Source organism: Chiloscyllium plagiosum, chromosome 42 (genome assembly GCF_004010195.1).
Source record: "Chiloscyllium plagiosum isolate BGI_BamShark_2017 chromosome 42, ASM401019v2, whole genome shotgun sequence".
In the NCBI taxonomy this organism is placed as follows: Eukaryota; Metazoa; Chordata; class Chondrichthyes; order Orectolobiformes; family Hemiscylliidae; genus Chiloscyllium; species Chiloscyllium plagiosum.
In genome coordinates, this window is record NC_057751.1 from 10,848,461 (window position 1) to 10,873,690 (window position 25,230).

At 40.6% G+C, this 25,230-nt stretch overlaps 1 protein-coding gene across 50 annotated transcripts in view; it reads left to right on the top strand.

Annotated features, from left to right (window-relative positions):
* Positions 1–25,230, top strand: part of LOC122543116 (calcium/calmodulin-dependent protein kinase type II subunit beta) — a 265,513-nt gene that overhangs the window by 172,454 nt on the left and 67,829 nt on the right. For 17 of the 50 annotated variants that reach the window (XM_043681413.1, XM_043681420.1, XM_043681424.1 and 14 more), the window contains exon 13: positions 8,357–8,397. In XM_043681413.1, coding sequence (XP_043537348.1) covers positions 8,357–8,397 — 41 coding nt within the window. Of the gene's footprint in view, positions 1–113; positions 213–8,356; positions 8,398–16,575; positions 16,642–25,230 lie in introns of all 50 variants that reach the window. The other 33 variants (XM_043681403.1, XM_043681409.1, XM_043681412.1 and 30 more) reach the window with 9 other exon arrangements.

The following is a 25,230-nucleotide window of genomic DNA, read 5'->3' on the forward strand; positions in this document are numbered from 1 at the left end:
TTGATATAGATATGCGGCACAGTTTTCCACCTCGAGTTAATTGAGTATGTGGTCAAGCTGTGCTGAATGTGTTTTGCTGATGTTGCTTGCTTTCTTTTTATTCCCGCCAACAGTGGGCAGACAGACCACTGCGCCAGCTACAATGACAGCTGCCGCCAGCGCGACTGTTGGTCTCGTTGAACAAGGTAGACGTGTGCGAGCAGACACTGCAGGTGGAGGGCATGCTCAGAACTAATGCTCTGCTTTCTTAACTTGTGAACGTATCCTACTTTGTGTATTTGTTGTCTGGATATTTCAATCCCATTTTAACTGGCTGAGCAGCAGGGAGAAGCTTTGGGTGAATTTTCTTAAACATCAAAAATCAGATCAGGAAGTTCCATTTAAGACATTTGACCTAGTAGGCACCAATTTAAAGAAAGCTAATTTGTGAATGAGGTAACTTGAGGTCAGCCTTTGATATGCTTGCAAAAGCCAACTTGAGCCGAACCATTAATGTACAACCAGTAGTTCTTCCGAGTGGCTCAAGTTGATTCCAGTAAATTAATATTCCATCGAAAAGTACTGTCACAAAGTTTGTACTTGTAAAGTCAGCATATTCTTGTTGGTTAACTTGTCTGTGCCAATTCCACTGATTTGGTGCCTTAATGGACAATTTCAAAACTGAGCCGTTGAAATGGTTGTCTTGTGTGCAGTGAAGCCTGGATTGTAATGTCCATTTGCTGTAATCATTTTGGTTTCCATGTTTTTGACCCTGATTGGCCCTTCAAGTGTCTGTGTTGTTTGGTGCAGTCTATTTTGTATGCTCCTGTCTTGCACAATTGTGCAATGTTTTATGTATCCTGTTGTTAGCACTGTTGCTATAGTCAGAGCCAAGTCAAGTCTGGGTTTGAATCATTGAAAAGTCAGTTTAGTGTCTTCAGTTTATTTTTGCATTTGAAGTCTGAAAATCTAAAATATTGAACAAGACTATTTGACATTGGCAAATGGCCTCTTGGGAACAAACCTTCAAATCAGTTTCTCAAAGAGCAATAGCAACAGAAGGACATGTCTAGATGATTTAGATTTCAGTAAACTTTGTGTTTGCAGTGCTGCCTGTCCAACGCCTAGCTGGACCTTACGGAATTGGGCATCAAGTCACAAGGGCACTCTCTCAAACTCCTGAATTCACCATCACATTCTGGATGAGTACACTCATATCATTTAACCTAGAAAGTCTGTGTCCCTCCACAAATCTTTGCTGGCTCAAAATCTTGCCTCCGCCGTATAATCTGAGTTCAGGCGGAACAGTGATTGAGGTGCTGTCATGGATTTGTTCATGAGAGAAGTGAATGGTGAGCCTGGGTCCCTGAAGTTGGCTGACTGACCCAGGAATCCCATCTCTCTCCTCCAGTGTAGGCATTATGTGTGGGCATTACACGGTGTCAGATTTAGACAGTACTTCGGGATATGAGAGTTGTCCCCTTAGGAACGAAAGAGAGAACATATTTGGTCAGATAGTGGGGCGCTAGCAACAATTGTACATCATGGGGATGATAGTATAGTGTGAAAATAATTGTTTTGTCCAGGTAAAGTTACACAGTTGTAGTCAAAGACTGAGCTCAAAACCAACTTGCATGAAGTAATTAAACGTGACCAATTATGTGAATGATAACATTTTTTGGGACCACTGAGATTGTTTTGGTGAAATGCCCAGTCAGAGTTCAAGTCCTGAAAATTGTTCCACATTCCTGAAGTGTAAAAATAAAGTGTATTTTGTTATCCTTTAAGCCATGTACTCTTGCCCAATATCTGTCCAGAGGCTTTGTCGAGGGAGAACTATGTAAAAATAAACTGATTTGTTTCTCCTTTACTGATTCAAGTAAGACTTGTAATGGGTTAGTCTGAGTTTCAGCTTTGATATAGAAAGCCACTGAGGCAGCTTTACTGATGAAACATCTGCCCAACCACGAGCTCAAATTGTTTGCAGAGTGAGATGGCGAGCTGGGGGAGGGAGAGGGAGAGAAGAGGAGAGAGGTCAGTTTATATGAAGAGGGAAAAGGAGAGTTTGCACTTCACTGACTTTGTGATCGTGTTGCTTCAGTTTGTCAGTGGCTGTGCTTGCACTTTTGGAAAATGAATGCTGCATGCCGGAAACAAAAAAGCCATGTGCATGCGAAAACGGGGCTTGCTTGCTCTGTTTTATTGTGTATCGTGAAGTTATTTCTTCCTATCACATTGTTCTCATGGCATTGGGATAAGTTGCATGTGTGTTGGTGGTTCGACAATACAAAAGCCCTCTTTCCAGGATTACCCATGCTGGTGGACAGTTCGCTTTGAGATCTTGGTGGAATTGCTGTCCTAGAGTGGCTTCAGTGGAAACAGCAGACTGCTTCACATTGATTGGTGCTGTGGTTGAGGGTGTTGACTTGCATAAGTTGCCACTGAGAGCACTCTAAATTCATTCTGAAATCATTCTTCACTATTTTCTTGTGAGGACAGCAAGCAACCTCTGTCATCATTCTGCTTACAGAGACCGGTGACTGACCACCATGAACCAACCGTGCAGTCCATTCGAGCTGTGAATGAATTTTCCAAACTTTCCCTTTTGAAGAAATTGTTGCTCTTTTATTGATCTGCGCTCCACACCAACATAACCTCTTATCTGAGGTCAGCATCTTGCAGCCCTCCTGTCAGACCAGCTGAACTCTTAGAATTGCTGTCCCTCTGGGGAAAAAAAAGTACAGATGTTTCCTGCATCCCTCAATCCTCACCTCTTGTTCTCCCCCCTGACATCCAGCAAACGAAATAACCAAATGATATTGGCAGCTCTCATCCCCAATGATCCAACTCAAATCAATCTCTCCAACTTCCAGCCCAAACATTCAGGTAAATAGAGACATAATGCATCAGCTGCATTGAACATAGCGCTGCAGGCAGATAGATGTAAACATGAGAACAAGGAATCCTAAGAGATACTGAATTCTGAGAAACTGTTGAAAACTATTGGATTCAGAAGCATGATCCTGCAGCATGGTGCATTTGTCCTCCTTGCAAGTAATAAGATGATGGTGGCCATTTGCTCCAAGTGACCACACTGTTCTAGTGTTGGAGTTAGTCCATCTTGCTTGTTAATTTTTCCGTTAAAGTTTCCCTTATCAAAAAGTATCATGATGCAAGTAAATTGATCTAACCTAAGGTCCCTAACTCATCTCCAAAACATTTGGAAGGCCTTTTTAGATCTTTGTTTGAAGGGACGTCAGCATTGTTTTGTTTCCGTCATACATATTCAAGACATCGGAGCATGGTAATGACATTGTTTACTTGATTTGATCCCTTGACGCTTTTTTTGTGGCCAGATGCTCTGCAGACATCTCCAGTCAGGCGATGTCTATTCAGGGGAGCGGTTGTTCTGAGAGCTGCCAAGGGTTGCAAGTTTTACTTGTTTAGAGCATGGTGATCAAGGGACGACTGTGAATTAAGTTGATGTAATGTTTCAATTGCATTGGAAGTTGTGCTCCAGTCAGAGAGGTGTAAACACGGATTGCATGGACATCCTTTGAACTGTTGAAAACTGGCCACTATTTGATTTAATTTCTTGTCTTTCTCTTTTGAATCTTCTGTCTCCTTGACTCCACCTCTACTTACGCAAGGTAAGGAGGGCTCTAATCAGGGCTTCTTTGCCACTCCAACCAAACTCTGCAGTTGCTCTGCTAATGTTGATTTGTTTCGACCTAACCTTTATTATTTTATTTCTTCCTTTCGCTCTTAGACACATTGATGATGTAAAAGATGTGTACAATGGAAGCAGTTTTTTTTTCTGAAACCCGTTCATGAGTTTAGTTGAAGGTTTATACAGTTTCTAACAATGTGTACTTGTTTCTCCATGTGTGAGTCCTACCTGATGCAGACTGAAAATATTATCTGGTTTGAAGTCTTTATGGTCATTTGAAAGCAGAAAAATAATGTTTGATGCTTGGCTGAAAGTTTATTTCTTTTGACATAGTGAATTTTAACTTGTCAGTGCAATAGAGACCATCTTTGGTTTTGTCTAAAAGCAGCGTTGGTCTTTCATTTCTATCATGGATACAATGAGACATCCTCTTCATGCCAACATACATTCGAACAGAATCATACTGAGTTCGTCCCTCATCTCTTTTTCTCCCAGTTTTATGTCTGGATTGGTGCTGTCTACTGTTGAAACCATGAAGTGGGAAAGTTTCATCGATTGTTTTTAATTTCAGTCCATCTCTTGCTTTCACCTTGCCCATCTCTAATTCTTGCCTTCCTTTTCTTGATATCTGTTTTCCATTTCTGAAGACGGGCTTTATTGTAATCTTCACTCCAAATTCACCGATTCACACACTTTCCTCAACTACATGTCCTCCCACCCTGCTTCCTGTGAAGGTTCCATTCTTTCTCCACGTTTATCCATCTCTGTTACTTCTATTCTGATGACACTGCTTTCCACACTACAATTTGTGCTATGTCTTCCTTTTACTTCCTTAGCAGGGAGAAGATTTCCATCCAGCATAGCTGGCAAGGGTCTTCACTGTGTGCAGTTTGGTTTGCTCTCACCTCTTCCCGTTCTCCCAAATGCATGATCATGCTTTGTTTGTGCTGACCTTTGGTCCTCTGCATTCAGCAGATCATCTGAGACCATATCGTCCAACTCCAATGTGCTGCAGCCATCAAACGCATCTAACCCAGTCTTCCCCTTTGAGCATTGAGCACAGGGCGAGACCCTCTTCAGCATCCTGCTCCACCCTGACCCTCCTTGCCTTGCAATAGCACCTTTCTGTGCAAGCTTGGAAGATGCTTTACCTGCCCTTTCACCTCCCCTCTTCTCAATGTTCAATTGTCCAAGCACTCCTTCCAAGTTAACAGAATTAATGTGAATTTCTTTCAACCTAGTCTACCGTATTTGCTGCTAATAATGCGATCTCCTCTACATTGGGAAAACCGTGCATACTGGCTGAGCGCTTTTCAGAAAACACCCCATTTGATTGTAAGCATCATCCTGAACTCCCTGAATTTGTGGCTGCTGATCATATGAACTCTAGGTTTGCTGCGCTCTGACCTTTATGTCTACTGCCTGCCACAGTGTTAGAATGAAAGTTAATACAACAAGGAGGAGGAGGAGTAGTTAACCTTTCGGCTCAACACTCCACAGCTTCTGGACTCAAGATTTGAGTTTGATTTAGTTTATATCCTCTGCATTGAGCTAGTCCTGTTCTGTAAATTTTATTTTGTTGGCCTTCATCTTGTTTTTTTTTCTCCTTTGTCCCTTCATAATGCATTCAGATGATTTTTATGCAGCAAGTCACGTCATATCGATGCATCCTTTGTTTCTTCCCAGTGTCCACTGTCACTGCGACTGTTGCATCAAGAAATCTCTTGTTTATTCTCCCCTCGCCTCCATCTTGTCACAGATCATCTTTTTTCATCCTGCCCTCTCCTGCTGATTTAGGAATTCACATGTTTCTGTTTAGCTTCAATTCTGGTGAAAGATTGTCAACATGAAATGTTAACCCTGTTTCTGTCCACAGATGCTGCCTAACCTGCTGAGTTTTCTCCAGCTTTTTCTTTCATTCTTATTTCTTCTAATTTGTCTGAATGACCTCCAAGCTCAAGATGCTTCAATTTTTTTGCAGCAGTGGCATAATCCTATACATTTGGGAAGGGACATGATTCAAGTATGTTTCGCTGCTTTTGGAGCACCGATCTCTGTGACAAAACTCATCATAAGTGCTGGATATTGTTGTTGATGTTAAGCTCACAGCTGGGATTTCTGGATTCTTTTCATTTGTGCTGTTTTATAAAGCAGTGAACAGCTCCACAAACTGCACTGAGCAACAGTGACCAGTTTAACCTTTTAAAACACATTTCTGATTTTGGGCAAGGACCGCATTTATTGCTTATCCTTAATTGCCCTTGAGAAGGTGGATGCTGTCTTAACTTCCTGGATCATTTGATGTGGTCAGGCTCCTTGTACAGTGCTTTTTAATGCAGAAAGGTTTAATTTTAACGAAGTGATGATGAAGGACAGGCCAATACACGTCCATGTAAACTTGATGTACGACTTGGAGGTGGGGTTAGTGGGATTTTGGGGCGTGTTTCCTTTTTATGAAAAGTTTGGATATATGAATACCACATAATGTATCCAGATACAGCCACAAAGCAAAGTGTCCACTGTTTTTCTGAAGTGAGTACAGTAGTCCTCCTTCACCTGTGGGGGATATGTTCCAAGACCTACTGTGGAATCCCAAAACTGTGGATAGTAGTGAACCTATTCATTTCAATGGGAAATTTAGCTTCGCGGCAGCCCCAGTCCCTGGTTCTGGCATGTTCCATGTAATATGTTCAGACCACAGTAAATCCCAGGTAACTGAAACCGGGGAAACTGGACCCGCAGATACAGCGGTCGCTCTGTACATTATTGACACACGCTCAGCAAATTTCACAAGTTAATGTCTTTCTCCCAGAGTTAACTTATATCCAATGACCTTTGTGAGAGACATAGAGCCAACCATTATCCTTCTCTTTCTACTGAGAGATGACTATTGGACCTGAAAGAATTTTTTTGGATTTTTTTTCCCTTAAGATTTGTTTTGATAATGTGCATTGAATTAATTGAACTGAGGCTCCAGTAAAAGTGGAGCATTCCAAGCTTGCTGGAGGGAAAGTTGCATTTGAAATTGCTGTTTTGGAGAGATATGATTTTGTTATTATCCCATGAGATTATCTCCTTGAGTTGTGCACCAGCTGCAGCCATTCTTGTAAAGTTGAATGCTTAGGATGAGAACATTGCCAGGAGGTCACTACAAAGCAGACTGGTCCGGTTCCCAGAATCTCACAGAGCTACGATTGGAGACATGTTGCTGTCTCAGGATGTGGTTCAGAATTAGTTCTTTGCAAGTCCCCTTATCAATTCCATAGAAGGGCATCAACTCTGAATTTAAAATTCAATCTGGTTAACTAATTTTGGATGAAGAGTTTTGATACAAAGGTTATAGATTGCTCCAGAAGAATTAGTTCCATCTGAAGCTGAAAGAACTTAATAAGTTGTACTTGAAAGGTTGTTGAATGCGGGATAGAAAATGAATTCTTGATTGAATTTTTGAATTGAGAAATGGACCCATGGTGAACTCATCCTTGTCACAGATTTATGCAAATTTGCAGAACAAGCTCTCAGATTTTCAGCTGTGGGGCGCCTGTCAAAAATTCAATCTTGGTATGTGTTTCAGAATAGCTGTAGTATCTCTGAAACATAAGTTAGTGTATGTCACTTCCACTTATTGACAGATCAGTGACTCTTGTGTCTACTTGGTTAATGAAATAGACACCTGTCACTGGTTCTCATTGGATCACCAACAAAAGACACAGTCTTCCAAAGGGTTTGCAAAGGAGTGTGTCAGAGTTTTTGGTTGGAACTAAATTGGTGTCATATATCATTGCAGTAACACAAATTCTGATTAAATATTTGTAATGTTTCCACTGAACTGACATTTAGTTTCATGAGTCATTGGCATTGTATTGAAAAGTCAAACTGTTACAGAACAATTGAAATTATCTGAAATAATCTCTTACTGAAGTGTGGTGGATCAGCATTGAGATGGTGGGGCGAAATCATTGAATCCCTATGATGTGGCCCCACAAGTCCACATCGATCCTCTGAAGAGTAGGCCACCCAGAACAATTCCCCAACCCTACATTTACCTCTTAATAATGTACCTAACCTGCACATCCCTGAATACTATGGGCAATTTAGCGTGGCCAATTCACCGAACCTGCACATCTTTGGATAGTGGGAGGAAACCAGTGCGCACGGAGGAAACCCACACAGAGAATGTTTAAACTCCACACAGATTGTAGCACGAGGCTGGAATAAAACCCAGGTCCCTGGCACTGCTCACCACTGAGCTACTGTGCTGCCCCAAGTGACGGTGTCTGACCAAGAATTATGATCCTTTGACCATCTTCACCTTGAGCAGTGAACATATGGCTCATGGACTTGCCCAAAGCCAGTCTTTTCAGAATGGGCTGGGAGTTGTTCAGATGGACAAGCCCATAAGATGCATTGGGGCAGCTGGGCCATTTATAGAGGAACTCGAGATGCTGTACACGCAGCAACAGTTGGGCAAATATTGGAGTTGTGCCTGCCACGCTAACAAACAAGTGAGTCAAAGACCCTGTTGAACTATGCAGGTCATTGAGTATCTGGTGTGTCCACCTAGTTGAATTGTCTTTTGACAGTATGCTGTGTCAACAGCTATTTCAGCATAAGGTGACAGTTGGTTTGTAACCTGACAGCACAGCTTGTGTGTGCAAGTTGAGATCTGAATGTAATTTTCTTTTTTTTTCCCTTTTTAAAATACAGCAGCCAAAAGTTTATTAAACAAGAAGGTCGATGGAGTTAAGGTAGGTTTCCAGCTTAACTTTCCTTTTCTTCACAGTCAGTTAATCCTTATTTATCTTTATTTTTATCTTTTTACTTTGCATTTCTGGCTTCTGTTAGTGCCTGCTATCACAGTTGAACAATACAAAAGAGATCTTTTTAAGTACAAAAGGAAAGAATTGTATATCATGTTCGGAACTACGAAGTGCCCTGTAAAATGGTAGTACAGCGACAAAATGGGTGGCCGCAGTGAATCAGCATTTACATATGTCTTTGGGTGAGGCACTTTGCTGCATTTAACCCAAGAGCAATTGTACGAGGAAGTGCCAATCCACTGGTTTTCACTGTCACAGCCTTTGGTATTTATTTGGCAGAGAGGACACAATAGATTTTTTTTAAAGTATTGCTCCCCACCTCAGTTTCTCCAACATGCTCCTCCCTCCATGCCTGCTGCAGCCACCACAACAATGCCATGCACTCAGCACTGACATGATGCACACAGATTCATATCCAACATATTTCAGCAGGGACCCAACTGTATGCTGTTATGCCTTGCACAACACAAACTACTTGCCCACATGTTTCCAAGATATGTGGTGGGAGTTCAAAACACTTAAGTGTAATTTGAGATTCATGGTAAAGAGTTTATTTCCACAGTTTGGGATGGGTGGGGATGGGTGGTGGGGTGGGAGGGAGGGTTAGCACTGTGGATTTCTGATTTCTTCAAAGAATGCTGTGAACTATCATAAAGGCAGAAGTAGCCTGGTCTTCAGGCGGAGTCCACAGGCAGTGAGTAATTCTCCATTTTGTTTCATCATTTCATGTACATCATCTTCTATAGTCTTCATTCAGCCATGCGGGCTGCTTGGGGTTTAGGTGCACTGTTAGTGGCAGTCACTAGGCATTTACTACAGAAGAGGGGGTTAACAAGGTGGGGGTAAACCTTCCTGATATTTTCCCTTCCCTGATATCTTAACGTACCCACTTGAAATGTGAAGAATATTCAGGAGTTATTTGAGTGTTGACAACAGAAAAAAATGCAAGTTTCAACACCGAGTCCTTGCTGTGAAGCTAAGTGCTCACTTTGTGCCAACTCAAGCATCTGCCCAGACTAGCACATGGCCCTAGTAATCATGTTGTTCAGCTGGCAAAGCTTAGTTGACTCATCTATCTCTCTCATTGCCAACTGGGCAATTCCAGTGATATTAAAAATTCCATCTCCTGTCGAGAATGAGAAGTTTTCAGTCCTGCTTGAAAGAAAAATTGCTGTCAGAAAAGTGTTTCAGCTTTAGTTGTATGATATTGAAATGGCTGTTACTTGAAAGAGACCTCTTCCTGTCACATTCAAGCACCATCAGTAATTTTTGATTTTAGTTTATTCTGCTAGTTTGGAGGCATCCTTTGGCACCACCCACTCATGACTGGTACTGTCTGAAGCTTGTCTTGAGATAAATCAGAGATGATGGTTGAGTGTAAAAACACACTCCCTTCCTATCTGTTAAATGCTAGATATCAATTGATTTAACTGTTGTTGCCAATGCACCCCCTATATTTGCTTGGTATAAATATAAGGCACGGATAATCAAGTTGAATGGCCGACTCACAAATGTGCTTGGTTTACAATGAGTATTTGTTTCGAACAGAGGTGGGGCATGGGGGAGAATTGTTCCCTCAAGGATTAACAAGTTTCTCATTTTATAAGAAATGTTGAGCAATGTGCGATTTTTGTTTATCTTGGACAATGGCTTTCTTTGTTCAAGATGAACTGAACAGGAAATTAGCAAGTTTGAAAGAGATTCTTCACTATTTCATTCAGGTTGCTACCAAGACACTCCTCCACAGAATGATGGAACACAACTTTAGCATTGACTTTTAACAGATTTGAGTTGTGCTGCTGCAGAGATACATCCCACAGAGACCAGTTGCCTCTAACTCTAAAGAGGGAAAGATATTGAACCAAGTTCACTGTCAACCACCTTCTATTCAAAGTGTGAGAGCGATTAGCAATTGGCAGGGCTTGAGTTAGCCTGTGATAATGTGGCATGGCAGGATCTGTTTAGAAAGGAAAGGTAGCAAGATTTTCTGAGGTGAAGTGACACAACATTGAGGCATAACTGCAGTGTTGACAGCTGGCTTCAGTTATGTATAAAAATGCTTGCCTGCCCTTTCTTCATTAATTGAGTTCAGAGAAACTCAATAATTAAGATTTATCTGGATTTTGTCAGCAGCTGAAAGGGTTAATTTCTAGTCTTGTCATTAGGGTGAAAGCAAACCCACCATTCAGAGGAGGGACTAGTAACTTTCACTCATTCCAAAATCTTAGTGTGCCATTTCGACATCAAAAGTAATTGAACCTCGTGTAAACGCAGCTAGTGCAGGTTCTTATTGCTTGTCAAAAAAGATTGACTTCTTTCTGTCGTTGTTTACTCTCTTGAGAACACTTTGTAGCAGCATATTATCATCATTTCTCTGATACCGAATAAAGTGACAAAAATTACCAACTTCATGAGTGGGTTTTATCATTGTGTGTGTGACCTTTGTTTTGAAATTAGAACGTAATTTAGAAGTGAGCATTTTACGATACAAAGGAAGTCAGAAAAAGTTGGTCCAGGGCAGTCAGACAATATTTGAGTGGGGAATAAAAGGTTGTCTTTCCAGATTTTCATTTCAGTCATTTCCATTTCATTTCTATGCAGCGTAGTATAATGGCACATTTTCCAAGTCGTTATATTCCTGCTTGTACAAAATACATAGTTTCTTCTTTCTACAAAACAAAACTTTTTTTTCTCGCAACTTTTCCAGTTGAGTAGGTCTTTTGCAAAGAATAGTCAGGACAGAGAAACCAGTTTGCAGAAATCATGTTGAGTACAGCGATGTGCTGAATATATTTTCAAAAAGAAGTTTAGTTTATTGTTGAGGAAGTCAGATTTGGGCTGTTCATATTTGTTCCAAAGGGTTGATCAATGTGTGGTGACCTAAGATTAAACCACCACCAGTCATTTCTCTCTAACGACAGAGCAGCTCTATGGTTCGTTAGGATTGTGATGACTTGACCTTTATCTTCAAATGTCACTTGTGAATAAATATCTAGTTCTGCATGCTCTGAAGAGAATTACCTGGCAATAGTTTAGAAGAGCAAGGGTCAAGGTTCATTGTCAGCAGATTGTTGAGTCAGGCTGAGCAATCGCAAGGTAGACACACGTGTGATTTTTACCTGCAAGTTATGCAGCGCTGAGAGCATAAATGCATGACTGGTTGTTATATAATTGGACCAGTCACTTAACAAGCTCAGTCATCTTTCTCTCCACTACATGGTTCACTTCCCTTTTTCCACCATCTTCAGCAAAGTTCAGTGGTGACACAAAGTGGAAAGGTGCAAGCTAAAACTATGGTGACTGACTGAAAGGGTGCTTTCGATTTGTTGGAGATGGCTTCACATTTCATGAGGCAGCCAGTAGGCATTAAACAGGAATGCAAGATGAGTCCAAAGCCCTTAGCCATGTCAGGAAGAAAGGGGTGTGTTCTTATGTGATTCTTCCCATTTTGTTGAGGCGAAAAGTTATCGTCTGGTTCCAAACTCTGTGGAGCAAAATTAATTCAGTCAATAAAGTTAATGAAAACTATGGCCTGAAAATGAAATTCTGTGCAGGAAGAATTTTGCTCCTTTGTATTTTAGTTGGCTGTTGCTCGAACATGAATAATACTATCTACAGTCTTAATTGCTCTTGTTGGGACTGAGTTGTGTATTTCTGGAACATTTTGAAGTATACAAGATTTAGTCATGAATGCTGCTAAACTACAGAAAGATTGAATTGGCCTGTTCAGCTCACTAGCTGCAATGCAAGCATAATTGTGCAGACCTTTTCTATAAAGCTCAAACCCAAAGCAAGCAAGAGAAGAATAATTAATAAGTAACCTCTTCCTCAAACATTGGCTTCATTTAGGTTAAACTTCAGTCATTTATGCTTCTATATATTAGAAATATTCAAAGATGTAAATATACAAAATGGCAAAATTTGGAAACAGAACCAATTTATCGTAACATGGTCATACAATGTTGATGTCGCTGGACAAGTAATCTTGAAAACTGGTGTAATAATTCAGAGGATGTGAATTTAAATCCCAACCAGCAGCTGGGAAATTTAAATTCAGTTAGTAAATAAATCTGGAATTAAAAATATGGTAATGCCAATAGTGATGGTGAAAGTACTGACTTTGTGGTTGACTTGTGTCATTCAGGGAAGGAACCCTGTTTTCTTCCCCAGTCTGCTGTTGAAATGACTTTATCCTTGCAGCCACATTGTTGACTTTCACCCATGTTGTGAAATAGCTGAGCGTGTCATTCAGTTCTCTGAAAGAAGGTGGCTCACTGCAGGTTAAAGAATATATGACAATGTATCAGGAGTGGCAGAACTGTATCAAGTCAAGGAACAGATTTGGCCGCACTGGCTCCAGTGGAAGATGCAGATGAGTTAAGGGAGGCTCACAGACTTACATATAGATACTTGCTAATTAACCTATCCAGAGATCGTATATCTCACACCTCTGGAGCAGGTGGAACTTAGTTCTCCTGGCTTAGAGATAAGGACATGACCACTGCCACAAGAGACCCGTACAGACATGTGTATAATCCTTGTGGATTTGCTTGCATATTAATTAAATTCTGCATCATCAATCCATTTACCTGGTCCAACAATAGCAGCTGGGCAATTTAAATTGACCTCGTTGAGTCAATCTGGAATAAAAAGCTTGTATCCTCAATGGTGGCTATGTATAGACACAATTGTTGTCAATGCCTGCCTGATTTCAGTGTCCTTTCTGGAAGGAAACTTGGATACAAATCTGGTTTGGCCCAGTAAGCCACTCTGTTGTATTCAATGTGGCAGCTGACCACTATTTCTTGAAGGATATTTGGGATGGGCAATAAATGCTGGCTTTCCCTGCAATGACAACATTCCACAAGTGGATAAAACAAAAATTCCATTTTGACTTCACATTGTAGTCATGAGGTTGGACTCCATTCTTTTGGGTATTCAGATAAGAAATACAGGCATACTCTTACTGTGCTTCAGAGACACAAATTCCCACAGGGTCAAACAAAGTTGCTAAACTTGTAGTTTGAATCGTCTCCCTGAATAGTCAAGACATGCATTATAATAAGTACATTAAATGAGCCGCCATTGTGGCATTCTGAGTAGATTCAAGAAATTTGTGCGAATGTTACATCAAAAATGATTGGCAGTCTGTGTCATGTTCTTTCTTACAAAAGTACATGTCTTAATGCCCACTAGGATTGAATCTAGCTCCAAGTGTTCCCTGATTCCCATCTCACTTCCGTGACACTTTGCTGCAATTACTGCTTTGTTACAATCACAAAGGTTTGCATGGGATGTCTAGTTTGACTGCCTATTTGACAGTCTCCCAAATTATCAAGTAAAGAAATGAAGTGCCTCCTGTAACAGGTATTCTTTAGGCAGGTTGCAGTGCTGCTGTGTTCCATGGTCTGGGACTCAACCACCATGACACTTGCAATTTACCATCTCATCTTCCATTCTGGAACAGCTGGTATGCCAGTGTTTAGGTCAATGTGGTGCTGGAAAAGCACAGCAGGTCAGGCAGCATCCGAGGAGCAGGAAAATCAACATTTCGGGCAAAAGCCGAAATGAAGGGATTTTGCCCGAAACATCGATTTTCCTGCTCCTCGGATGCTGCCTGACCTGCTGTGCTTTTCCAGCACCACTCTGATCTAAACTCTGGTTTCCAGCATCTGCAGTCCTCACGTTTGCCCAGCTGGCATACCATCCATGCTTTGTTTTCACGGCAGGTTGAAGTCAAGAATCTGTACTGTAGGTATGATGTTCAAGGCTTATATGTTTGTTGTGTTTCATATCATTGATGCAATTCTTCCCAGCTGCAAAGTGGATTGAAAACAGTTTGATAAATATTAGCTCCTTTTCCTCAGAATGGCCAGCATAATTAGCACTGCTTTCATTGAGGATTCTTCAAGTCTTTGTTCATTGGCAGACCAGTGTAGCTCTTGTTCTTTCTGTTTCCCAGAGCGTAGTGATATTGCAGAGAATGGGAGATAGATGATTGTGGGACATCATTGGGAGCAAGTCAGTTGGATGGACTGGACAACCCTGATCGCGAACTCACAATGCAGCCACAGTACTACAAAGCAAGATAGTATTCAGCAACGGATTAGACTAGGATCTGTGTTGTTGTCTGTCATCAGGCTTTCGTCCTCTGTCACATTCCAGCGAGTTTTCAATCACCTTTTGGCTGGTATTGATAGGTGAAAGTGACAGCACTGCAGCCCATTTAAGTTTCAAATGACGATTCAATTTGATGAGTTAGACCATCATATTAAGACTCCGAATGGATATTTGGCAAAAAGTGAATTGTTATCCCAGTGTTTTATACTTCCTTGAGTATTTGGATCTAAAGTGGAGAAAAAGAAAATCGCAAACCATTTACTGGTATAACATAGTTTTTGGACTGTTTATAATCAAAGTCATCATACATGTGGGATAGGTTGCTGGAAACAGCACAGATTGCAATTGCAGCCTCCATTACAAGGGAAATTGCCATTACTTAAAAATAGAAATGCAGAATTTTCCTCCCAAAATCCTAGTCAAGATTGTTTTGGAGAGAGGGTAGGAGTGATTAAAAAATACCGTCATTGTGCTGTCCTCTTTTAAAGGAACTGACTTGGGGTATGGTTCCACTAGCAATCAAGCCCATCCAAGTTCCCTTTTTTTTAATCTGTTTATTTTAAAACTCTCCCCTCTCTTAGCCAACAGTGGGTGTGATCAGGAGTATTAACCCTGTCTGATGAGACCATTTTAAAATCCAGGCCGTGAATAGCCAACTTGCACAAGGCTAGCAGATAGAATCTGGGAATTTCCAATATGAGTAACTCTATTATTATGCAAGCTGTTCATTGTAAGCTATGCTTCACAAGCTCTAGTACAGATCAAGTTAAAAGGACATGTTTGCCAGAATCCTCCACTACCTTCTGTCATTCTCACACTGTTGGAAACACAATTTCCCAGGTTAGAATTGGAGAGGGCTCTGCATGATGTAATATATTGTCAGATTTATGCACGTCTGTGTCCAACTTCACAGTGTCAAGAGTTGAAACTCTTATTCACAGATTGTTGCTGCAGCAAAGCATCATACTTTTCTAACTCGCTGCATGTTTCAGGTTTCCACTGTCAAGTACTAATTATGCCATAATTTTTGACCCAATCAATTTCTCATGTTTGTTTGGCAAATACATCACACAGCGTCTACAGTGTACTTATTGGGCCTGCCACTTCTATCCAATGCCTTCTATTCAGTGTTAAACTGTATCGTGGTCATTATCATTGGATATCAGTAAACAAACTTGAACTGGCATTGCTTTTGGTTATTTTCCTAAGCTTTCTCTAACATGTGCCAGATTCAGTGTTGAATGATAAACAATACTGTTACACTGTGTCACTTCATTGTGAACAGAGTGCAGTAACAGCACTGTGAAGGGGATTGTGTTCTCTCTGTTGTCTGGAAACAGTCTTTTAATTGATGTTTGCCTCTTCTTTCTCACATAAACAGGAATGGTTTAAATCGTTTGTACATGTTATTGAGTATTTTCCAAAATATCTGCTTCTAGGGATTAATCCACTTGGTATTTTGTATTTCTTTCACCTTTTATCCCTTTGTCACTTGAATATGATTTGGTTTTATTTCTCCATTTGATTTTATTTTTATCTGTGCATCTTTATTTAAATATTTTCTCCTTTACCATCAATTGATAAACGTCTTCACAATTGAAAACTGAATTAATTTATTGCTTGCTTCTGTGTCAGCAATTGTAACCTGACAGTGAATTTGGCCAGCAAATCTGAAGCTGTGCTGCAGGATTGACACACACATGGCTTTGCACCCTTGATTGTCAGTTCTGCAGTGCAAAGCTTGGGGCAGAGGCAACAGAGGGGAAGTCACTTCATGGTACTCTCCTTGCTGTGCTGCACTGCTTCTCCTCTTGGCCCAGGGACTGAGTTAAAGGTGGTACATTACTTTGTTTCAAAAAAAAATTGGAGAAGAGTGCAAGTGTAAGAGCCAAAAGGGGAAGGTGTCCAAACAAGTGTGGATTAATCCCTAGATTTAAAGGTATGCAAATGAAGTAATGACACTAATGCTTCGGTGACTGGTTTCAGAGAAGTGTAACGTTAACACAAAATACAGCAACAATCCCATATGGAAGCACAGAAAGAGTCATAAAGGTACACACTGCAACATTGAGGTCTATCCTTACATTCTGCATGAATTATCCTTTACATAAAACCCCTTATTTGAACAAGTCCTTTGGTCATTCATTTTGTCACACTGATTATTTGTTTTTTCTCCTGGCGGTACGTATGGGGAATAAAGAAAGCTGTTCAGGGCATGGTATTGTTCACCTGTGTGGTAGTGTTTTTTTACATTCTACCTACAGTCTTGGTTTCTCTCTTGCTTCCTTTTGACAGCACTCTTCCCTTTATTGTCCCCTTCCTTTTATATTATAATTTGCTGTTAGTCTATTCAGCTAAGCTTTGCTATCCCATCAGTTGGTCTGCTGGAGGGATGATGGGAAAACCTAGTGAACATTGATTCTAAACCTGTCTAATTGTGTACTGAGAGATTGAAGGCAGCCAGCAAGAATTAACAGCACTACAGGGAAGGAGCCTTTGTGAATAATCAGTTTGCTCTAATCATGCCGCGTTAGAAAACCTGGCAGATATTGCTGGTGAAACATAGCTTTGTTTTCACTGAGGTTTGTGAGAAGGTGATGGTGACAGCAAACAATAAAAGCAGTTATATTTAGAAAGTGGGTGCTTTCTTTCCCCCAAGTTTCTTGTACAAATGTGCGAGATAAATTACAGAGAGGATTTTAGAACAGTCAAGGGTGCAACAGTTGCTACTAACAGTGTTCTTGAGAAAGCAACATGTTTACTCATGTGTATAAAGTTATTCATTACTTAAACATTGAATCATTTTGTGTACAGTTGTATTCCTTCTCAATCCTCTTCCACCTTCCCAGGCTCCTGCATTTCCACCTTCAGAAAGTGAGGGAGGAGGGTCTTCGGTGTGGAGAGACTGGAGCAGCTGAAACTGTTCTCGTTTGACAGAGAAGATTCAGGGAAGGTTTAAGAGATCCACATAAAATTGAGAGGTTTTTAAAGAATAAATTCGGAGGAATTATTTGCACTGACAGATGCGGTCAATGAACAGAGGGCATAGATTTAGGATAACTAACAAAAGAAACCATAGAAATTCGGATTATTTTCCTTCAATGCAGCACATTTTGACAGTCTGAAATTTACTGCCTTAAAGGGTTATGCAAACAGATTTCATAGTAACTTTCAAAAGAAAAATAGATATATAGTTGAAATTGAATTAATAATAATTTTGGAGATAGAGCAAGGGGTTAATCTTTGCAAGAACCAGCAAAGATATATTGAGTTGAATAGCCAAATAAGATTCCATGATTTTCAGTTTTGTTGGCTGTGGCTGTGTGAAATACTATGATATCATCATTGTGCTTTACCTCGAGGACTGGTCACATTCAAGCCAACACTTGTCATGATTTCCATGATTGATCTTCATGCCACTACTCATAGCTGGAATTCAGTGCTCATACTGGCATATTGAATTCCACCAAAGCACTGTGTACTTCACTACTCGGAGTATCAGTGTCAATCATGAATGGTCACATTCTTGCTTTTTACACACTGTTGGGATCCAAAACCTGAAATTACAGGAAATCCTGATGGTCATGTTTTTGTTCTGCTTTTGTCTTGCATAGTGTGGAAAAGGCAAATAATGATAAAAAGAATTGTATAGCCGCTTATGACCCTGTCAGATCTCCAAAAGTGCTGTCCATTGAGTTTTAAACTTTGTCCATTTCCTATTATTGTTTTTTTCAAACATTTCTTGGCAAGTTTACTGAAAGAGACAAATGCTCTTGACAGTACGTGCTCATTGAGCCGACAAACCCAAGTGCACACTGAACTTGTTGAGTCGACTCCTCAGTTGAAAATTCACAATTCGTTCATTGCATTCAAATCAACTGCTGATGGTTCTGAGGCACCTTGTGCACAAACCAAACACTGGATTTTCCAATAATTCAAATTCCAAGGAAATAAGAAAGCAAGGTAGGAATTTGTTAAAGTTCTTAATCTGTCAATTGTTTAAGAAGAGCTGGGTTCTGAAGACTTTGAACTTCAGATGAAATGCAGAGAAATTTAGGTGGATATCTTGGCATAGGTATCGATGGATGACGGCGCCATCACTAACTGTGGGACAAAATGCAGATGTTTAGAAGTCTGAAGTCACATGAATACTTGCCCTGCTGGAAGAAATCATGTCAACAGGGAGGGACAAAGCTATGTTGAAATTTGAACAGAAGCATGAAAATTTTAACTTGGAAGCATTGGAGGAGTGAGACCCTACCTAATTCAGTTAAGGCAGCAATATCATATGAGTAGAACTTGGTGCAGGATGGAATACAAGAAGCAGAGCTTTAGATTAGGTGAAATGGATAAAACACAGATAGTTTAAGTGAAGTTGGTGGTGGAGGTGACAGAAGTATGGGTGTGGAGATCAAGAGCACACAGGCTGAGGTAGATCATGATGCAGCATTGGAAGGAAGCAGTCCCTATAATGCAGAGATGAGGTAACATCAGAAAATCACTTCAGAGTTGTAAAAGTGAACAAGATTGCAAGCAATCTGAGACAGTGGCTGGCGAAGTGAATGGAACTGTAAGTGAGGGGATGGGATCTCTGGCAGCTGCTAAAAAGCATTATGTTTGAAAAACTTGTGTCTCATGTACTACTGAAGTTTGGAGAAGCAGAGTAGAATGGGATATTGTCAGAAAAAACAGTTGAAACTTCAGAAGATGTGACAAAGGGGAATGAGGATCAATAATAGATCAATTTGGTGCTTTAAATATCTCAAGAGCAGAATAGTAAAATTAAGCACACACGGACATATGAGGAGCAGACTCCGTTGACATCCAGATAGAGCCGAAATGTCACGATCTGTGCAAATTATTTGAAAATGATGTAAATTTCTTGGAGGCACAATACAAAGTGGCTGCATTGTGAAGTTATTCAACAGCACTTTTAGGATTATTTCAGAGCAGTTTAGTTAATATTGATCGCGATACAGAGATGAGTGAAGTGCAGGCAAATGGATTTGTTAATCCAATGGAATGATAAGTCTCCAACTTTGAAAATATTGAGTTGAGATGACTTGTCACACAGAAAGACTCCCTTCTTGTTAGCTAACCCAGGTTTTGAACTAATGTTGAGTGGTAATGAACAACACAGTCATTGCTCCCATTTCATTTTCTCTGCTGTTGAGATTCTTTGCTTATCCAGGCAGAGGCTAAACACTGAAGCTCGAGATTGGCAGAGTAATATTCACAAGCCAAGCCACTCTGGGTTCCTCACATGCATTTGCTAATGTCATGAAGAGCTTTCTTCAGGGAAGGAAATTCACTGACAGTCAGTTGGGCTATGTCACAGTGAGGGAAGATAGAGAATAAAGAGGAGGAGTGCATGGAGTATTTCTTTCCCAAATGTGCTTAAACAAATTATAGTCCACATGAACAAGAATTTTTCTATGTATATTTGCCATGATTGCAACAGGGCAGAAAGGGAAAAGAAGCTGCAGCAATGATGTTCACGTTAGCTTAAGATTTTATAAGTTCATATCATAAGTTACTCAAAGTTCGGAATTTTACTTGATAAAGTTTATGCACAAGATCAGAATCACAACTGGAATGTATAGTAACAGTGATTTTTCTTTCCAAGTTAATGGACCAAAAAGAGGGATGAGGAACTTGAGTTTTGTGGATAGATTGGAGAGGTTAGAACTGTTCACGATAGAGGAAGAGATGTACAGAGGTATTCAACATCCAGAGGTCTGGGGAGAAAGTACTGTCATTGTTAGAAAGATTTGGAATAAGATTTCCAGTAATGGACAAAAGAAATGCAAAATGAGAGAGAACCTTTGATGGTTAGAACTATGGTGAAGTTCTGCAGTGAGTGTTTGCGGTCCAGTTGAGGCATTCAGAAGGGAGTTATATTATGAACGAGAGAGAAAGCATGTGCAGCGTTATGGATAAAATTGTGTGGGGGTGCTGGCACAAAGTGAATTGGTCCTTCAAAGGACCAAGCGGAGGCATGACATACCAAATGTCGTCGTCCTGTCATAATTCTCTGTAAAACAGTCATACTCAGAGAGACTGTGCCTCATGGAATTGTCACATCTCCACACTTAAATTTAAACAGTAGTGAATTGAATTTGTGTGAAATAATGACAAACATTTTTGGATTTGGAAAAATAATGAGATTGTTCATTAAATTATGCATTACAAGAACCATGAACTTGTGTGTTTGGGAGAGATTTTAAAATCCAATTTTATATCAGATAAATATTAATTTACATTATCCATTTCAAAAAACAGGCAGAACTCTTCAAAACTATTAAAACCTTTATACGGAGTATTGCTGACTGATTGATTCGCTTTGCTCACAGGCAGCACCCTCCTTAAAAGGCAGGCTTTTGACCACAGTTTCCCATCATCCCTTCAAGAAATGTCACATTTAAAGATATATTTAGCGCGATTTGTTGTAACAAGCACAATTAAGAGTATTGATTGTTCACAGGAAATTCAACAATCTTTCTATATGCCCTTGGGGATAGTATTTCAGAGCTGTTAGCAGTCATTACCAATCAGGACCAACATTTTATGGCAGAGTTATTCATTCAGGCATCCTGAAGTGCAAGGATAACAAAGTCAGTCTTTAGTCTAGAAGCCTCTGAAATCACTGCAGATCCTTTGAGCTACATGCCAAGAAATGTCTTTGAAATCCTTACTGTCCCGCTGAATTTTGTCCAAATTCCAGGTCTTGCTTGGGCAAGTGCTTTCAACTAAAACAGCTTTTGTAGGTGCAACATAGATTTTAGTAATGTCCAAGCATGAGTTAGACATCTGTCAGAATAATTAGATTGCCCTTTTATGTGTTGATTTGCGAATTTAGGAAAGTGACAGTTGTTTCCAGGAACTGCAAGAAATAGCAGAATACGGTCAAGAGATATCCTTCCTAAGAGATGCATTTTTTGGATGAAGTGCAAAAGGAAATTAATACTTCTCTGAACTACTTAAACAAGATACAAGCATTGACATTACATTGACTAACTTAACCAAAGGTATATCTCCTTGCGACAAGCAGTTGTTGAGGGTAATTGATCCAATTTCCCACTTGAAAGTTCTGATTGTAATATGTAGGCTTTTTAGCAGATAGGTCTACTGCACACCCATCCAATTCAAGGCTCTTGTAGTCTGTCCTGGTCACAATTGGGTACACACTGCAACTGCTATCCTTGGAGAAGCTTTAACAGTAAAACACCTAAAGATGCTTGTCACCCAGGCAGGATTTGACACTGAGCCATTTGAAGAGCTAAGGGAGCAGATGACTAAAAGCTGAGTATAAGGGAGGACACTCCTGAACTTCTGGGCTTGGTGGCTGACAAAATCATCCCAGCCATGGAACACTTAAAATCATGATTGCTTGAGTAGCTGAAGTAGAGGGCTGCAGAATTCTTCTGCCAGGAAATGTAAGACTGAGGAGTTAGTTACAGAAATCAGGAGAGGCAAGGCTCTGGAATGTGGAATGAGAATTTTAAACTTCAGCATTGCAGGTCATCGAGCACAGAGGTGATGGCTGGATAGGAATTAGAACATACAACAGTACAGGCCCTTCGGCCCTTGACATTGTGCCTACCTTTTATCCTACTAACCGACATACCCTTCAATTTACTATCATCCATGTGCCTGTCCATGAGTCGCTTAAATGTTCCTAATGACTCTACTATCTCCGCTAACAGTACATTCCATGCATCCACCACTCTCTAGGTAAATAACCTACCTCTGACATCTCCCCTAAACCTTTCTCTAATCATCTGAAAATTATGGCCCCTCATGATAGCCATTTCTGTCCTGGGAAAAAGTCTCTGACTATTTACTCTATCTAGCTTCTCATTATCTTGTATACTTTTATCAAGTTGCCTCTCATCCTCTTCACTCCAATGAGGAAAACCTTAGCTCCCTCAACCTTTCTTCATAAGACCTGCTATCCAAACCAGGCAGCATCCTGATGGATCTCCTCTGCACCCTCTCGAAAGCTTCCATATTCTTCTTATAATAAGGTGACCAGAACTGAACACAATATTCCAAGTGTGATCTAACCAGGGCTTTATGGAGCTGCAGCATAACCTCGCGGCTCTTAAACTCAATCCCCCTGCTTATGAAAGCCAACACACCATACGCCTTTTTAACAACCCTATCAAAGTGGGTGGCAACTTCGAGGAATATATGGACGTGGACCCCAAGATAACTCTGTTCCTTCATGCTGCCAAGAATCTTGCCTTTAACCCTGTATTTTGGATTCAAATTTGATTCCAAAATGAATCACTTCACACTTTTCCAGGTTGAACTCCATCTGCCACTTACCAACCCAGTTCTGCATCCTGTCAATGTCTTGCTACAACCTACAACAGCCCTCCACACTATCCACAGCTGCTCCAACCTTCGTGTTATCAGCAAACTTACTGACTCACTCTGCACTTACTCATCCAAGTCATTTATAAAAATCACAGAGGTCCCAGAACAGAACACCACTGGTCACTGAACTCCAAGGTGAATATTTTTCATCTGCTACTGCCCTCTATCTTCTGTGGGCCAGCCAAATTTCCCTGTATCCTATGCCTCCTTACTTTCTGAGTGAGCCAATCATGGAGGATCTTATCAAATGCCTTGCTAAAATCAATATATACCACATCCACTGCTCTACCTTCATCAATGTGTTTTGTCACATCCTCAAAGAATTCAGTAGGGTTTGTGAGGTATGACCTGCCCCTCACAAAACCATGCTGACTATCTCTAATCAAACTATGCTTTTCCAAGTAATCATAAATCCTATCTCTCAGAATCCTCTCCAACACTTCACCCACCACAGATGTAAGACTGACTGGTCTGTGATTCCCAGGATTATTCCTATTCCTTTTCTTGAGCAAGGGAAAAACATTTGCCACCCTCCAGTCATCTGGCACTACTCCAGTGGACAGTGAGGGCGCAAAGATCATCAAAGGCACAACAATCTCTTCCCTTGCTTCTTGTAGTAATTCATGGGAGCTAAGACACTGACAGCAGTTTGACTTGAATTCCAGTTTATTGAAAGTAGAACATGGGAGACCAGCCACACACACACACACAGTCAAGTCTCAAGGTAACAGCGATAGAAATGTTACCTTTCAGAGTGATTGAGCAGGAGTGGAGTCCAGCAATGTTGCAGAGGTGGAACTGAGCACTGTCAATGTAATGTAATACTTGGTATCAGAAGATCAGTCGATGGTGAAATATGGAAAGACTCTTGTCAGTCTGGGTCAGCCTCAGATGATGTCCAGGGAGTACAATGAATTCTGAGCTTGGAATGAGCGTTTGTGGTCGTCAACAACATTAGTTTTGGCCTTTGCAATATATAATTTGAGCAACCTCTGCTCCATTGGTGCTGACTGTTGCATAAGCATCGTAAGGAGTGGAAGAGGCAAGAAGCAAGGTGTGAGTTGTTGCTGGGCAGCTCTGAAGGTGCATTTTTGGATGGCAGTATTCATAGATGACATGGGGTATCATGCCATGTGATGGAAAGTATGGGAAGAGAAATTATTGTCAGGGTTTCTGTGGTTATGACTGAATAGAAAGCAAAGAAAATGTGAGTGCAGTTCTGCTCTGAACCATATGGAGAGTTGCTGGAGGGTGTTGGTGTTGTCAACTGTCTGGAGATAGCAGACATGTTGAGACGGCTGAGGAGTGTTTGGTTTACTATGGTCAGTTACACATCAGTAAAATGCGAACCCAAATTCAAGATCAACTGAAGTTTCATTTTCTACGTAACATGTTCCTCCTCCACTTGTTTTGCATCGATCCCACACTGAGGATATAGCAACACTTTGAGATTTAAAATACACTTGAGTAACCTGAATTAGATTTCTTCTCCCTTCCTTCATATGCCTCACACAGTACAGAAACTTTGTCTCAAAAGCTCAGCTGAAGTTTGGATGAGCTTGTGAAAGCATTGCTTTCTCCACAGACAATCCTGTTCTGTTGTCATTTTTGTAGGTTTCCCATTTTGACAGAATTGCTGATGTGCAACAAATCCAAGGAAAAGTAAAGGACATTTCCTTTTTTTTGGCCAAATTTCACCTTTCCCAATACCTTTGCGTACGTTCTGCCCTGCCCTTTTCAGGCTTCCTTCTTACCATGCAATTGTAAACCAAATTGTGGGGTATCACCATTCTTTACTTTGTGACAAGTTCATTTCGAAAACAGTTTTATTTTGTGAAAACTTGTTCTGCCATTTTCTTTTTTCTTCCTCAGTTTGAATATGGCTTCACAACATGCCACCTGCACATGAGGGTCAGTCGGGTAGGGGAACCAGTCCTCAGCAACTGCCATTGAAGTGTGCACAAGTGTCCCAGGTACCAAATCTGAGATTGGGAATTTAGTGTGGAGTATTGAAGCCGCTATCAAATTCCTTCTTAAGACATTGTCTGTTGGTACCTCAGAATTACATCCTGAAGCAGATGTGGGCTCTTCCCTCTCTCAAAGGGAACAGTGTCTACTCAGGTTATCTTTCGGTAATTGAATCTTGCATCAGTTTGTCTCAAAAATTCAATTTTCAGTTGAGCACATTTAATGAACGTAACTGTTCACTGACTAAGATTATACTTGGAAGCTGCAATACTGAGTTTGGAGACTGACTGA